The 15,696-nt window shown below is 54.4% G+C and overlaps 2 protein-coding genes across 2 annotated transcripts; one reads left to right on the top strand and one right to left on the bottom strand.

Annotated features, from left to right (window-relative positions):
* Positions 1–1,014: 1,014 nt before the first annotated feature.
* On the top strand, positions 1,015–7,616 carry PNPO (pyridoxamine 5'-phosphate oxidase). Its single transcript, XM_079904347.1, has 7 exons — positions 1,015–1,317; positions 2,206–2,330; positions 3,419–3,518; positions 4,353–4,406; positions 4,659–4,787; positions 5,112–5,182; positions 5,403–7,616. Exons 1-7 carry the CDS (start codon positions 1,180–1,182, stop codon positions 5,569–5,571), a joined length of 786 nt encoding a protein of 261 aa, XP_079760473.1. The 5' UTR covers positions 1,015–1,179; the 3' UTR covers positions 5,572–7,616.
* A 1,997-nt stretch (positions 7,617–9,613) lies between these two features.
* On the bottom strand, positions 9,614–15,458 carry PRR15L (proline rich 15 like). The gene is made up of 2 exons (XM_079903655.1): positions 14,703–15,458; positions 9,614–10,802 (listed from the first exon to the last, which is right to left on the bottom strand). Exon 2 carries the CDS (start codon positions 10,771–10,773, stop codon positions 10,471–10,473), a length of 303 nt encoding a protein of 100 aa, XP_079759781.1. The 5' UTR covers positions 10,774–10,802; positions 14,703–15,458; the 3' UTR covers positions 9,614–10,470.
* Positions 15,459–15,696: the final 238 nt, after the last annotated feature.

Below are 15,696 nucleotides of genomic sequence, written 5' to 3'. Positions count from 1 at the left end.
TGGAAAGCAGGACTACACAGAGGCCTTAACCCAAGGCTGCCCCAGCCAGGTCAAAGCTGGAATGGGCACTGGCAGATGTCCTATTTCTCAGCCCTGAGTCCACAGCCTGCAAGTGACTTTTGCATAGCCACCTGCTCCCCTGAGCCCTCCTTTATGGCTGGCACTGACCTGGAAGCTACACTCCAGCTACCTAGAAAGGGCAAAATGTGAAAAAGGGGAAACGACAAAGATGGGGGTGGCCCGGGAGAGGTGGGGCAATCTTTCCATCTACCAGAACACTGGCTAGTGTGAACTCTGCTGCAACCACAAAAGGGGAAACCATGAGGAAAGGGAGCAGCATGCTCTGACACAGGTTATAGCAATGAGGCTGGAGAGAGGGGATTCCGAGCTGGAAGATGGTTCTGGTCTGGGATGGCTTGATCCCAAATTTCCCTCTTCCCCTTTCTCATTCAGCCATCTGCTTTCTTACCATAGTCTTGGTAAGACTGCTCCTCCCCAGACCCCAGAGTACCTCCCCATACTCACACACTATACAGTACCTATCCCGTGAGATCCACAAGTCATTTGCAACCTGTCCCACTCTTGAACGCCAATTTCTCCCTCCCACCAGATCGCCCCTTTCTGTGTCTCCACATCACCTTGCCTCCGAGTCTGGCCCCTAATTCCATTTTCCATTTGTCCTTTCCTGGCACCAGCCTCCTCCGACGGGTACTTTCTGCACTAAGCTGGCCTTCAGGCACCTGCTAGGGGCCGGCCCCTTGATACTGACTACTCCCCTCAAGCCCCCAGCGGCTCATTCCCCGTCCCCGGCCAGGACCGCTTCATTTCCTATACCTTTAACAAACTCCACGTGCGTGTTAACGGCGGTGACAGCATTTCCTTGTCTCTCTGCTCCCGCCCCCGGAGGCGCCGTCCATTGGCTGCAGGGTTCCTCCGTTCTTGCTCTAATTGGCCTCGCTCTTGGAAAACTCTGACCAATGGCATCTCCGCGCCCGGCTCCCTCCACCAACCCTGGCTTCCTATTGGCTCCCATTGGCTCGGAGGACTTGGGGCCTGTGGGCCTGGCTCGGCAACTGGCAAGTTCTTCCTTGCCGGCGTAGATTCCCGGGCTAAGAAACTGGTTCCGAACCCAACGGAACCCAGCGCGGAGCGACGCCGGCTCACGTGGCCTGCGGCCCCATGACGTTCGGGCTACGGGGCGTCATCGTGACGTTCGGGCGACCCGCCGAGTGGCCCCGCTGCCTCCGCCACCTGTGCAGTCGCGGTGCTGTCATGGACCTGGGACCGATGCGCAAGAGTTACCGCGGGGACCGAGAGGTGCCGCCGCCCCGCAGGGCCTCCGCAGGGGCGGGGGCACAGGGGATCCGAGTCATCTCCGGAGCGGAGGGGAATGGGAGGGATAACCTGGGGTTTCTGGTCCACCCCTTGGGGCTCGGGGTCACCTCCGTGGGAGAAGGGGGTTCAAAGACAATCAAGGGGGAAGATGTTCCGGGGAAACGAGGATGAAGGTGGACTCCAGAGGCAGCTTGTCTTAGGGGCTCAGGGCGCGCACTCGGGGGTCTGCCTGGATATCCTGCAGGTCGCTCCGCGCACCCCTTGGGCGGTTTACTCACCTCCCTGGGCCTCTGTTTCCTCACCTGTGAAGTGATAGTACTGACCTCACGGGGATATTATGGACTTTGATATTTGAAAAGTGCCTAGAACAGTGATAATTAGCTTATACATGTTTGATAAGTAAGTAACACGTGGGGTAGGAGGGCTGTTTTACGCAGGAGGGGAGGAGAAAGCTCCTGGCTCTTACTGCCTTTTCCCTCCTCAGGAGAGAAACCAAGAGAATTATTTTGGAATTTGGGCCCAGGGCCTGGTTACCAAATCTGATTGCATGTGAGCATTTCCAGAAATGCATGTTAAACATGCAAGTTTTCATTAAACCTCAGACCTACTGAGTGAGAATTTACAGGGTGGAGCCCAGGAATCTGTCTTATTTTTTAGGCTCCCCAGGTGATAGGTTTGACACCCATGACATGAAACCCTGATTTGTCCATCAGTAGGTGTGGGACCTAGTCACCTTTTCGTGTTTTTTGTTATGAGATAGTTGTTATGAGGACTAAATGAGTTAATATTTGAAAAGTGCCTAGAACAGAGCCACATACACAGTATGCACTACATGTGTTTGTTAAGTGAAATAAAACTCTCCCTTCCCAGGCGTTTGAGGAGACTCAGCTGACCTCCCTGAACCCCATGAAGCAGTTTGCTGCCTGGTTTGAGGAGGCTGTTCAGTGTCCTGACATAGGGGAAGCCAATGCCATGTGTCTTGCTACCTGTACCAGGTAGGCATAGCTGTGGGCCCTTCTGAAGGTGGGTACAGATGAAGTAGGAAACTTAGGAAGCTCTCAATTTGATGGGTGACAACTTTATGATTCTAGTTGTGTTATTAACATGCTGTGTGGCCTCAGGCAAGTAACTTGTCCTCTCTGGACCTCAGTGTCCTTACCTCTAAACCAAAGATTAGACTTTACTCAATTCCATTTCAATGATAAAATGTAGTGCCTCATTCATCTCTGCCCTCGATGCACCCACCCCCCAATACACACACCTTTGTCTCCCGCATCTCCCGGTCTCCCCAGTTCCCATCTGCTCTTTGAGAGGCAGATCTCCTGGAACCTCTCCATAAAGCCCTCTTCCTCTCTTGAAATCTAGCGCAGTGCTTGTTTGTGTCATTCGTTTGACAATCCATCATAAACCCCTTGAGACATCTCTTATATTAGCCTCTTATTCAACTCTGCTTGTCCCCCACTCACTAAAGCACAAGGCCTTGAAGGCAGGGCTCTTGTACTGTGCCCCCAGATATCCCCCAGAGCTAGTTTGCTTGGGCCACCATAACAAAGTACCACAGATTGGGGGGGCTTAAACAACAGAGATTTATTTTCTCACAGTTCCGGAGGCTAGAAGTCCAAGGTCAAGGTGCTGTCAGAGTTGTTTTCTAGTGAGGCCTCTCTTCCTGGCTTACAGATGGACACCTTTTTTGCTGTGTCCTCACATGGCCTTCCCTTTGTGTGTGCAGGGAGAGAGGGCTCTGGTGTCTCTTCTTCTTATAAGGACACCAGACCTGCTAGATTAGAGTCCCACTCTTATGACCTCATTTAACCTTAATTATCTCCCTAAAGGCCCTGCCTGCAAATATAGTCACATTGCGGGTTAGGGCTTCAAAACTGAATTTTAGGGGAACCCAGTTCGGTCCATTACAGAGCCCTAGGCAATGGTGTCATACTGCACCTCCAGGACAAATTCCCATGGGCAAGTGGGAATGGGCAGCCTGAGTGCACAGACAGTGCAGAATCAGGGGGTATAGGTGTAGGGGTGCTCAGACATCCTGTGGGGAGGGGCTCTGACCATGGTGCTCTGCTCTTTGCCGCAGAGATGGGAAACCGTCTGCCCGCATGGTGCTGCTGAAGGGCTTTGGCAAGGATGGCTTCCGCTTCTTCACTAACTTCGAGAGTCGAAAGGGACAAGAGCTGGTGAGGGTTCACGGTAAATCCTTCCTGGGCCTGCAGGGTCCAGCCCTGGCTCACTGGTCACCTTCTCATGCCATAGCTGCCCCAGCCCACTTGCCGGCTGTGCGCAGGCACCATCCCGCCTGCGGGCCTTTGCACTTGCCCTTCTCTCTGCCGTGGATGAGTGCTCTCTGTAGGCACCCCTACCTCCCTATGTTTACCTGAGTAGCTCCTGTTCCTTTGGGTCCAGCCCCCACATTACCTCCTCAGGAAAGCCTTCTGGACTCCCAGGCTGAGTCGGCCCCTTGCACTGTTTGCAGTCATTATAGCTGGCAACTTTCCTTGCCGCCATTTTTTTAGTTTCTAACCATGTATGTATTTATGGGATTATGTGATTAATGTTTGTGTCCTCTGCTAAACCGTAGCTCCTTGGGGTCAGAGGCTGCATCTGTGGTATCTCTGTTATACCCCCAGCACCTCTCCCGGTGTTGAGCACAGAGTTGGCACTTCGTATGCATTCAATTCGTGAATCCAAAATGAGTGCCCTTCCCTGAGTCCAGTGCAGCCAAACATACATTTCTGAGGATTTGCAAATCTATGGGTGAGAGAAATGGCAAGCCTCACTTTGGAGTCCCTCTGGCCCATTTACCGTGTGAACCTGGGCACGTTACTTAACCTCTCTGAGCCTGTCTCCACACCTGTAAAAGTTGGCCTACCTTTGAGGATTTAAAAATGAGACGTTACAGTAAATGCATCTGCAGTGGGCCTGCGCGATGCAGACTCCCTGCCTTCCCCCCATGCTGGAGGCATCCTCACTTCTGTCCTGATGACTGTCTGTGGATTCTGTTTCCTTTCCAGGACTCTAATCCCTTTGCTTCCCTTGTCTTCTACTGGGAGCCCCTAAACCGTCAGGTGAGTGTGCATTCCTGGGACAGACTGGGGTGGGCAGGGGTGGGAAGGGCCTGAGTTTATGAATGAACCTGGTGAGGGTCCCCAGGCTGGGCAAACATCCTGCCTTTCAAACGGCTCTCACTTAGCTGGGCTAGCTGGAGTCAGGCGTGACAGGGCAGTGGACAAAGAGAAGAACAGAGAGGACTGGGGCCTCTACTGGTTGCGGGGGCAGGTGGCACGGAATGCCGTCTAACCAGGACCATCCCTGTGCAGGTGCGAGTGGAGGGTCCCGTGAAGAAGCTGCCCGAGGAGGAGGCCGAGTGCTACTTCCACTCCCGCCCCAAGAGCAGCCAGATTGGGGCTGTGGTCAGTCACCAGAGTTCCGTGATCCCCGATCGGGAGGTGAGTGGGGCTTCTCCTTAGTCCTCTGCGTGGTAGTGCTTTGGCTCAGCCCCAGAGGCTGTCCCCAGGGGATGCCAGGGCCCTCTCTCTCCAGCAAAGTGAAATGGATGGTCTCCCTGGGGGGCGTGGATTTGGCGAGCAGGGAACAGGCCTCCTGTATCTGTCTGACCCTCCCGTTGGACTGTGCCCCTAGAGGCCAGAGGCCAGCCGGGTTTGCGCACCAGTGTCCTCAGCACCTGGCGCAAGAACACATGCTCAGTAAGTGGTGATTAAGTGAATCACTGACAGGGTCTGGCCCTTCCTCCATCTCCTTCCCCTGGACAGTACCTGAGAAAGAAAAATGAGGAACTGGAGCAACTCTACCAGGAGCAAGAGGTGCCGAAGCCAAAATACTGGTGAGTGATACCTGGTGGTCGTCTAGAAAGGGACACTGGGACCCTCGTGCTTACTTAAAGCCACCCTGTCCATGGAATTACAGATCTCCTCCTTCCTGGCAACCCTTGTTTGATGCACGCCAGCAACTCCCTTCACGGGCGCTGGGATGGCGCAGAGGGTGGTGGGGTTGCCTGGCTGGACAAACGCACAGAGCACCGAAGCCTCTGCTTCTCCTTGTAGGGGTGGCTACACCCTGTACCCCCAAGTAATGGAGTTCTGGCAAGGCCAAACCAACCGCCTGCATGACCGGATCGCTTTTCGACGGGGCCTACCGACAGGAGACTCCCCCTTGGGGCCCATGACCCACCGAGGGGAGGAAGACTGGCTCTATGAGAGACTTGCACCCTGACTCCCAATCTGCTGGCGCTGACTGGAGCTGGGATCCATGCTAAGAGAGGGTATGGGATCAGGAGCCAGGCCCTTCTAAACTCAATGCATTTCCCTTCCCACCTCTTATATTCAGGGCCCTTCAGAGAGTTCTCTGTAGTCAGCTGGTCTAGGGGAGTCTAACAGTGGCATGGACAATCACAAATGTAAAATAATCCCATAATTATTCTTGACCTTAACTATGATTTATTGGAATAGCTCCCTCTAGGGGTAGCATCTGGTGTGATTCCCTTTTCTGGTGACAGGGCCTGGGCCCACCGTAGCCTTGTCTGTTATCACGTGACAGTCGTACCGGCCAAAGCCCGTTGGTCCCAGCAGAAGCACCTGAGCCAATCTAGCCAATTGTTTTTTCTCGTCACCAATTTGAAATTTGAAACGGAGGGACTCAGAGCATAGGAGTGTCTGTAGCCAAGTCAATAATGGCCGCCTAGAAGCAACAGCCTCTGGGTGCTGCTCTTGCAACTCCCTCAGCAGTCCCTGGACCCCTCCTTCCTGTGTCTGGGCTGTGCAGTTCCTCCTCCTACCTCAGAAAACCCATTATCTCTTTACAGAAAAAAAAATCTTTTTTTTCTGCTTAAACTAGCCATTATCTATTTGTGTTGCTTGCAACGAAAAGTACCTTAACTATCTCATTTACTAATAGGATATTTTTATACCACTTAACCCAACTGATAGCTGCCTTCCATTAGCACAGCAATGTGGAAAAGAGACTGAATTTATTCTCTGTCGCTCCAAAGGCCCCACAGGTGGAAGCTGCACAGAAGTACATTTCATCTCAATATGGGAAGAGATTTCAAACAATTGGGGCTGCCTAGGAGGGTGTAGGTTAGGTAATGAGTGTTCTGTCACTGTCAGGCAGGAGTTTTGTAGAAGGGACTTGTGCTGGTACCTACGTATCAGGAAGCTTTTCATCAAGCTTTACTCTCCATATTTGGTTATAAAAACTATATGTATGTGAAATACATATGTACATACATTTATATGTATTTTACTTTCCAGGTATAAAATTAAACAATAGAAATTATACTTTTCTGACACTCACACATCCTTTTACCCCCACCCCCACCCCCAACTGATGATGACTCCTAGATCACTGGTTTTCATCCTCACTGGAATTACCGAGGAGCTTTAAAAACCCTGGTGCCCAGACCCACCCTCAGAGATGATCTGACCAGTGTGAGTGCAGCCCGGACTTGGGGAAGGTTAAAAGGTCCTCGGGGAATTCTGTGCAGCCGAGGTTGAGACCCCCCAGTAGTAGATGCTTGGTACTTGCCGTGTGGTCCACAGGCCAGCAGCAGCAGCATCACTTGGGAGCCCAGCCCAGACCCACTGAATCTCACTCAGCTTTCAACAAGACCACCCCCGCCCCCAGGTGACCCAATGCACTAGCCTCAACTTCTAAAGCAACGGCCTCCCACCCTCACAATTGGATTCTTCAGTCACTCTTGGCCGAGGCCTGTGCTGAGCTGTAGTATTTGCTTTCCTCGAGCCCAAGTCTGGTGACCAGGGACAACCTGGGTGAGTGGCCTACAGGCTTCGGAGGGGAGCCAGGCTGGGCAAATGTTTGCTGTGACTAAGCCGGCATCAGAGAACTGACTGTTTGTACACGTTGGCCCTGAGCTTGCTACCCTGTAAACTGCTTCATTCCACTGCATGGGCGTGTGCTTCCGTGTCTGTTACTGACTCCCTCCTCCAAGGGCGGCCCTCTGGGTGTTGGCCCCCCTTAAGCCTGGGTGCAGGAAGGCACAACAGTAATCCTGTGGCCACCTGCAGGAGAGGGTGCTGGGGTGCCCTTCCCTACCGTGTCCTGTTTGCATTGTTGGGGGCTGTGTATCCCCCCTGCTTTGGGCCTGGTCTCAGCTGTTCCTCTCCTCTCCTCTGACAATCACTGTGCCGAATCTACAATAAAAGCTCGTCAGCCACGCATGATATTAATGTTCAATCCAGCCCAGTCTCGTCCCTGCCCCCCAGGATTGAGGGGAGTTGGGGAATTAAGCAACTCCTCCCAACTGGCTTCTCCCCTCTGGGAGGTTGGGCGTCCAGCAGGGGGAGCCCGAAGCCCAGGGTTGGCCCCTCCTGGGCAGCGCAGGCCAGTTCTGGTCGGCCCTCCCTGCTCCCCCTTTCCCCCTTGCCACGCCTGGGTCTTGTCCCAGTGAAACTGTGGTCGAAAACCCGCAGCCTCTCCCGGCTCCCACACGTACCTGCACCCTCGCTTCCTCCTCCTGCCCCAGCCTCGTGAAAACTTGCAGCCGCCTTGGCTCTGACTCCCTGGGCAGCCAGATCTCCCTTCGGCTTTTAGTACCTCCCCCCACCCCCATTCATCCATCCCCCAGCTTAGGGATATATGTGGAGTTTCCCTGGAAGATTCCGCGGACATCACTTTGGGCCGTGGAGTGGGGTGGCAAGCATGGGGCAGGGGGGCCTGCAGACTCTCTCACCTAAGAGGGGTGGTGGTGCATGCGTTGCCAGCATGAGACAGAACCACGGGTCAGTGGCCCAGGGCCCAACCTCACCCCCCCCCTTGCCTCAGGATGGTCTTCAGGATGGCTGAAGTGGCAGGTCCCTACGGCCTGGGGTCACAGGGGACACTCACCTTTGAAGCTGGTTGACTTTCCCTCACTGGTTCCAGGGTCTGGGCAGCCCCATCGGATGGTGCTTGCCGTCCAGGATCCCGAGGCCCAGGCATAACCCCACCTCCCCTTCTGCAGAAGGTGACTGTGCTCCTTTCCTTGTTCTGAGCCTCAGTTTCCCTTCCCTAAGCAGATAAAAATCAAGTGTGGAAGGGGCTGTGTGGTGCAGCAGTCATGTGCACAGCTCTGGCCTCCGTCTCAGCTCGGCCACTGCAAGCCCTGACCTAGGGCTAGTGACCTGACCTCTCTAAGCCTCAGCTAATGCACCTGGAAAAGTGGAAAACAGCGATAATGATAGCACCCGTGATGAGTTAAAGGCGGACCCTGTGGAGGACTTGTCACAGCGCCTGGCCTGTCAGAAGCCCTCTGTGAGTGTCAGCTGCTAACCCTAGGCAGAGCTGCAGCCCTGGGAAAGTCAGCTCCTCCATGGGAGGCCTTATGGACTGAGTGATTGATGGGACCCTAGAAAGTTCCATGTGGTGGGGAGGGATACGGGAAGAGGCTTTGGGGAAGGCAGCACACCTGAGCCCGCCTTCCCTCCCTCCGGCCCCTGGTCTCCCACACTCATCCTCAGAGTTCCCTCTGGCCTGGGTGAGGCCACCTAACAAAGGCACCCTTGTACAGGTCTGTTTGTTTTGGTAAATTTCCTGAGTACCTCCCTGGGGTGGCCCAGTAGCCTGCGAGGAGCTGACCTGGAAGCCACAGAATCACATTGTTTAGTTGTCACCTTGGTCTCTTTCTGTTCCCACCATGAGCTCCAAAGATTTGGCCAATTTTTTCCAGTTCTCAGCTCCTGGGTCTGGACCTAACAGCATAGGGAGTAAGCTCTCTCCTTGTCCTTAAACGGTAGCTGTGGGCTATAGTGGAGTTCCTTCATAAAGGAAGGGGAAGGAAACCGATATTCACTGGGCACCTACTATAGGACTACTTATGGGCCACTTAATACTGACCACCCCCTGTGAAACAGGTATTACTACAGCCCCTTTTACAGAAGAGGAAACAGGCTCAGAGGAGGTGTTTTTTGTTATTGTTGCTGTTGCTGCTTTTTTTTTCTCTTTAATGTTCCCCCACATCACACAGCTACTAAGGGGGGAACCAGAATTTGAATCTGGATCCCAAACCAAACCACCGAGATTTGGGGATTGGTCACCAAAGGTCTACTCCATTCTCTTGGAGCCCCTGACAGCCTCTCTTGCTGAGGTGTAACTAGCTCCCTCCTTTACTCTCTTCATCTCCAGATGCTAAAGATGGCTTGGTGGTGAAGTTAGTGACCCAAGTGCTACATTTTTACACCTGGGGACCCTTCCTGGTGCTTGAGAGGAATAGTTCGAACACAAAGTAAAAAAGAGTAAAGGCATGAAAAACAGCATCTCAGTAAATGCAAGACAAGAGCATAAACAGGTTCTCTGCTTCTGCAGCATTGTTTATTACAAAGAGAGAAACCTACGAGGATTATTTTAAACAAAATGCAAGGCTGCAGGACTCACCTCTGAGGCTGATCCATCTTAAATACTAGTAGGGGGAGGAGGGCTCCTGTCAGAGCCTCCCACCCCCTTTCTGAGTTTGGACCTGCGGGGCAGTGTAGCTTTCCTTTGAGGGTATGTGCAGGAACCCATGGGGTCCCTAATCTGGCCTTCTGCAGCACCCCCTAGGGAGTGCCAGGGTTGCCCTCCCCCTGCACCTGGGGGCAGAGTTCCAGGAAGTTTCCCACCTGAGTTAGGAGGTGAGCTCAAGTTCAGCATCTCCGCCTCAGCTCCAGGAAGCCACCCCGCATCACGTGGCTTCTGGAAAATGCACTCTCAGAATCGATCCAGAGAATAATCACAGGTAGAGAAAGTAGAGGGAGCAGCAATTCAAACTCACCCTTGACCCTGTGTCCCAGGAGGGGGTGAGGTCTGTCCAGCTCCCTGTTCCATTCCTTCCACGCCCACCTCCCTTCTGGTGCTTCCACCTCTTCGAGGAGGGCTGTCCTTCCTGAGTGGGACTTTTCATCCTTGAACTGGAGTGCCTTTGTGTGTGGTGGAGGAGGGCGGGAGGACCTGGGATCTCTCAGGCCTTCCAGAAAGCTGGAGCACATAAATACAAACCTAAAACCAGACGTTTCCTGCCAGCAGGCATCGACTGCCGCCGAGGCTTCAGCTGTGGCCAAAGAGGCCAGCGTGGCGAGCTCCCGTCTCAGATCCGGCTGATGGCAGGGAGTGGGGAGGTGCTAGCGTCCTGCTTGGCCCCCTTCACTGTCCTTTGCCCTCCCTGTCATCAAAGAGGTTGGGGTTCTCTGCCAGCGTGGCTCGGACCTTTTTCTTCTCCTTGAAGCGGCCCGAATTGGAGACTTTGACGTGCTTGCCCTTCGTGTTCTTGTCCACAATCTTCTCCAGGCGGGTGTTAAAGTTGCTGTTGGGGCCCCCGCCGTCAGGCCTTGGGGGCTCTGCGCCGCCCTCAGTTTGGGTGTAGGTGTCAGGGATCTCATACAGCACCTTGGGAGTGGATTTCTTTTTCCGGAGGAAAGTCAGCTTCCACCAACCAACTTCGGTCATGGTGCTCTCACACCCGAGGGTGGGCCTTTCTGCAGGAGCAGGGGATGTAGAGAAAGGGGTCAGTGGGGAGAAGGGGCGGGGGCCCCTTTCTAGTCTCCCAAATGTGGGCTATTTTCATAGCCTGGGCTTGAAAGAATTGAAGCCTGGGGCCAAATGAACCCAGGATTCAGGTAGGTGATGCAATACTTTTGGGGTATATCAGGAGAGAGAGGGGTCTGGGGAAGGGGTGGCCAAGAAGACATCCATGGGGACGCCATCTGAGCCAGGCGGAGGGGACAATGGGACAACCAAACACCACTGCCAGGCAGCTTTGACACTCCAGGCCCCTTGGGGCTGCAGGAAGGGGAAGAGCTCGCCCCGGTCACACAGCAACCAGGCCTTTGCCACCTTCCCATGCTGTTCCTGCTATACCTCCAGGCCCTGCTGCCAGGAGTGGACAGATGGTCAGCTGGTATCAGACGGACAGAAACACCCTGTGCATTTTACTTGGAATTCATTACAAAATTAAATAGGATTTGTGATGGTCAGAGTAATTTGGACCTCCCGGTGGTCCCCACCACGACTAAATGAGCAGCGGGGTTTTTCTAAGGGCGAGAAATGTCAGGCTGGGAGCGGGAAGTCCCGAGGACTGTTCCAGCCTCGTGACCTCTGGCAAGTTACTTCTCTGGACCTCGGTGTCCTCACCCATCCCTTTCAGCCCTAACATTTAGCTGTAACGTTAATCCCTGCCCATGAGGTAGACATGCTTTGCAAAGTATTCAATAACATTTATGCTAATGTGATAATTATTGAGGGGTGGGTCCCCTTCCCCATGCAGCTTCCACAAGGACAGGGGTTTGAAGGGGACCTGAACATTTGGAAGGAAGTTTGGTGCGGCCAAGAGGTACATGTGGGATCTGGTTATCACAGGCTGGACCCTCCATAAGGATACCCCACAAGAGGTGGGGCAAGGGGGCTGAAATCCAGGCTTCACCCCTGTCGTGACACAGATGTGGCCTAGCCTTTTACTAATTTCCACAAAGTTGCCGCCTGAGCTAGTCGAAGTTCGGGCAGGTGAAGTTGCCTGGACACCACAAGAAGAAGAGAGCATAGACTGGAGGAATTAAGATCAATGAAAAAGCATGCAGAGCAATGAGAAATGGAGACATCTCTGGGCCCGGAGGGATTGGTGGTCTGGTTCTCAGGACTCCGTGGCATGGGCTGTGAAAGTCCTGAGGAGGAGGGTGCGATAGCCACAGTACACAGTACAGAAAGCTAGATGGTCAGTCGGCCTAAGCCCAGGCAAACGTGTCACCTCCTTTTAAAAACTGATGGTCTTGGGAATTGCCTGGCGGTCCAGTGGTTAGGACTCCACCGTTTCACTGCTGAGGGCCCGAGGGCCTGGGTTCAGCCCCTGGTGGGGAACTAAGATCCCGCAAGCCGTGCGGCGTGGCCAGAAAACCCAAAAAACAAACAAACAAAAAAACCCTGGTGGTCTTAACTACATTTACATTTTCTAAAAAGACCAGAAAGAAATATGACAAATGATTAATATTGGTTTTCTTTATGTAGAAGGAATAGGGGATGTTTTCTCCTCTCCATTTATTTATTTATTTATTTTTATTTATTTTATTTATTTATTTTTAGCCGTACGCGGGCCTCTCACTATTGTGGCCTCTCCTGTTGCAGAGCACAGGCTCCAGACGCGCAGGCTCTGCGGCATGTGGGATCTTCCCGGACCGGGGCACAAACCCGTGTCCCCTGCATCGGCAGGCAGACTCTCAACCACTGCGCCACCAGGGAAGCCCTCCTCTCCATTTTTTGATTCCCAGATTTTCCATAATGAGTCTGGATTTCTTTTAGAGGGGGAGCATATCAAATTCAGAGAAAATGAAAGCGGGATACTGACCTAGGCTTGGAATGAATTGAGTGCCTGCCTCCATGGCCCCCTTGTTGCGGTCATCCCCTGGCCCTCCGTATACCCATCCCCTTGCCCAAAGCAGATACCCAGTGGATTGCTTCCCACCTCTCTGTGCAGGAAGCAGATCCCACTTTGCCAGCTCTGTCCCTCGAGTTGAGCTCAAGTAGCAAGAGAATCCCAGGGAGATCTAGTGCAGCTCCCACTTAGAAAGTGAAGGAGGGGGCTTCCCTGGTGGCGCAGTGGTTGAGAGTCCGCCTGCCGATGCAGGGGACATGTGTTTGTGCCCCGTGAGCCATGGCCGCTGAGCCTGTGCGTCCGGAGCCTGTGCTCCGCAACGGGACAGACCACAGCAGTGAGAGGCCCGCATACCGCAAAAAAAAAAAAAAAAAAAAAAAAGAAAGAAAGAAAGTGAAGGAGGGGTGAGTAGTCAGATAAATACCTTCAGGGCACCCTGGAGAGGTGAGCGCACCAAGGGGATAGCCTGAGAGCTTTGCTTTGGCAGTCTGCCCCACCTGGGCTGAGCACAGCCTTGCACAGAACTTGGTGTGCCAGAATGGGTTTCTGGAAGGAGCTGTGGGGAGGGCTGGGAAGGAGGGACAGGGCGCTTGCTTGGCCTGTGGGTGCCCCAGTCACCACCTGGTCCGGGGCAAAGTCCACAGCCCCACCACCTCCCACTGCCAAGGAACTTGGGGAGTGGAGGATCCAGCTCCTGAACTGACAGTAACCACCAAACTGTGTCAGAAAACCACAGAGAGAGGTCGGAATAGCCCTCGGACCCTGCGCTGGAGCCTCTACCACGGCACCAAGGCATTGGTGCCCTTGTCTCCTGGCCTTGGAGGACTCTGGTCTCTCCAAGATGCTTTTCGCCACGCCTTGCTATCCCTCCTGTCCAGGAGGACATGCGCGCATCAGTAAGCAGGTGTTTGGCCCCCTAGGCAAGCCTGGCCTATGGAAATCTGAACTTGCGGAACAGATAAATTAGTGGACTATTCTTTGTTTCACAAGATAACCTGGCTATAAGATGCTTTTACATAGTGAGCTACCCCAAAGTAGTGTAAAATCTGATTTGCTTTAGAAAAAAAAAAAGTGACACGATAGTCAAACTTCCCAGGTATCCAAAGTTGCAAAGAGCCAGATGCCTACAGCCACATGTCCAGGCCTAGCCACAGGAGGCTAGGGAGGCCTGGGGGAAGGGAAGGTACTTGGGATTTTGAACAGACTCGGCGTTTGGTGACACGTCTGCTTGTGCAGGACCCTGAGCAGGCCGCGCTGAGGGCAGGGCCCTTGCCCCGGGGCCTTGCCACCCATGGGATGATAGAAATCAGCCCTGAAGATGTAAGCTACACCTCTGCTGTTTGCACAGCTTGGGAACCCACAAAGGGCCTCACGGGACAGCCTGCCCACCCCCCCCCCCCCCCGCCTATGGTGGTCAGCACCCTGGCATGCATGTAGGCACCCCAGGACAGCCCCCACCATGCCAGCTGGGTTCTGTGAGCTCTCCTAAGGGCCTTGCCCAGACTGGGCTAGGCTCCTTCTGAGCTGGGACAAGTTAACCATTGACAGGGGTGGAGGTGGAAGGGTGGAGGGGGATTGAGGGAGCAAGTCAACGTCCATGTTGCAAGACAGAACTCAGAACCCCCATCCCCCATCTCTCTGCAGGGCCCCTGTGGTATTTCTTCACTCTGCATGAGACTGGGGTACCCTGGATAGGACAGGGAGATGTTCCTACTGGCCAGCCAGAAACATCCTCCAGGCTGGGGGGTAGGAGGTGGTAGGCTCCAGCTCACAAGAGTTAACAGAGCCCTGCTCTGGAGTTAAACTTTCCCAGAAGGAGCTCTGTTGGAGGCCTGGATTGACTCCAAGAAGCCAGTGGGATGAGTGGAGTTCTGCCTGCCCACCTAGTGAGAGATGGGAGACTGCGTGCCTGGTTCCCCCTCCCAGCTGGGCCTGTCAGCTGTGGAGGCAGAACTGGGTCCCCTGACAGAGGTCTGTGCCTTGGTTTCCCCTCCTGCCCACCCTCTGCCTGTACCTGTGATCCCGATCGCTCCGGGCTGAAGGCGAGAGCTTCCCTAGAGAAGGCGCTGAGTGGAGGAGCTGCCCCGAGGGAGGCTGAGGGAGGTAGGGGTGCCTCCGGGGTGCCACGCCAGGCAAGGCTCAGGCCAGGAGAGCTGAGTAGGAGCAGCTGTGCGGCAGGTGAGAGAGAAACAGGTGCAGGAGCGGGTACCTGCTCAGCGGCGCTGCAGCTCCAGGAGTCAAGGTGAACCTGAAACCCAGCCCTTCCCGGCTGAGTAAACAGAAGCAGAGGCTGGCTTGCCTGATGAATATTCATCACCCCAGAAATCCAACCCCAGCACCCCCCGCACCCACCCAGAAGCCAGGGTCCTCCAGGGACCGCCCAGCCAGGAGGAGGCAATCCTGAGAGAAGTCTGAGGTGGGGAGAACACGGGAGCCTCTCTCCTCAGTTTCCCCACTCTCAGGTGCCTGGTGGCAACCCCCAACCATAACCAAGGTCACCCCCACCCATTTCATGCCCCAAAGAGACCAGACCCTTCCCCAGAATGAACTGCTGCCTGGACGTTGCCCCGGGCACAGTTGGGGAAGGGTTAAGGGCCGCTGCTCCCATTGGCTGGGAGGGACGGGGTGCACCCAGCTCCTTTGAACTCCGGAGTCGAAACTAGTCCCTGGTTAAACTGGTTGGCAGACCGGTTCCCAGGCTCTCCTCCCAGGCTGTCCGCTCCTACCCCAAGCCTCAGGCGGGTGCTGGGTGGGGGGCTGTGGCTGCCTCCTGACCTGAAGGGCCTTCCTCAAGATCTCCCTGGAGGTGGGGTTGAGCGTCACCAGCCCCTCCTTAGGCCAGGTTCACCACAGCCTCAAGCATCCTCATCCCCTGCTCCCTCGCTTAGAAGTAGGCTTCAAAGACCTTGAAATCCTACCTTCCTCCATGCACCGTGTCCCGTTCCAGGCTCAGAGCGAGGCACTGGGTAGAGAAAAGGCATACGATTCCCCCTATCCCTGGCTCTCCC

The sequence above is a fragment of the Stenella coeruleoalba genome (assembly GCF_951394435.1).
Source record: "Stenella coeruleoalba genome assembly, chromosome: 19".
Classification (NCBI taxonomy): domain Eukaryota; kingdom Metazoa; phylum Chordata; class Mammalia; order Artiodactyla; family Delphinidae; genus Stenella; species Stenella coeruleoalba.
This window is presented reverse-complemented; position numbering and strand designations above follow the sequence as displayed.

Bases quoted from the DNA above. Each gene is read 5' to 3' on its own strand.
- PNPO (XM_079904347.1), top strand. From the start codon at position 1,180: ATGACGTTCGGGCTACGGGGCGTCATCGTGACGTTCGGGCGACCCGCC. The intron at 3,519-4,352 runs GTGAGGGTTCAC...TTTCCTTTCCAG, and splicing joins GTCGAAAGGGACAAGAGCTG to GACTCTAATCCCTTTGCTTC. The intron at 4,407-4,658 runs GTGAGTGTGCAT...ATCCCTGTGCAG, and splicing joins GGGAGCCCCTAAACCGTCAG to GTGCGAGTGGAGGGTCCCGT.
- PRR15L (XM_079903655.1), bottom strand. From the start codon at position 10,773: ATGACCGAAGTTGGTTGGTGGAAGCTGACTTTCCTCCGGAAAAAGAAA.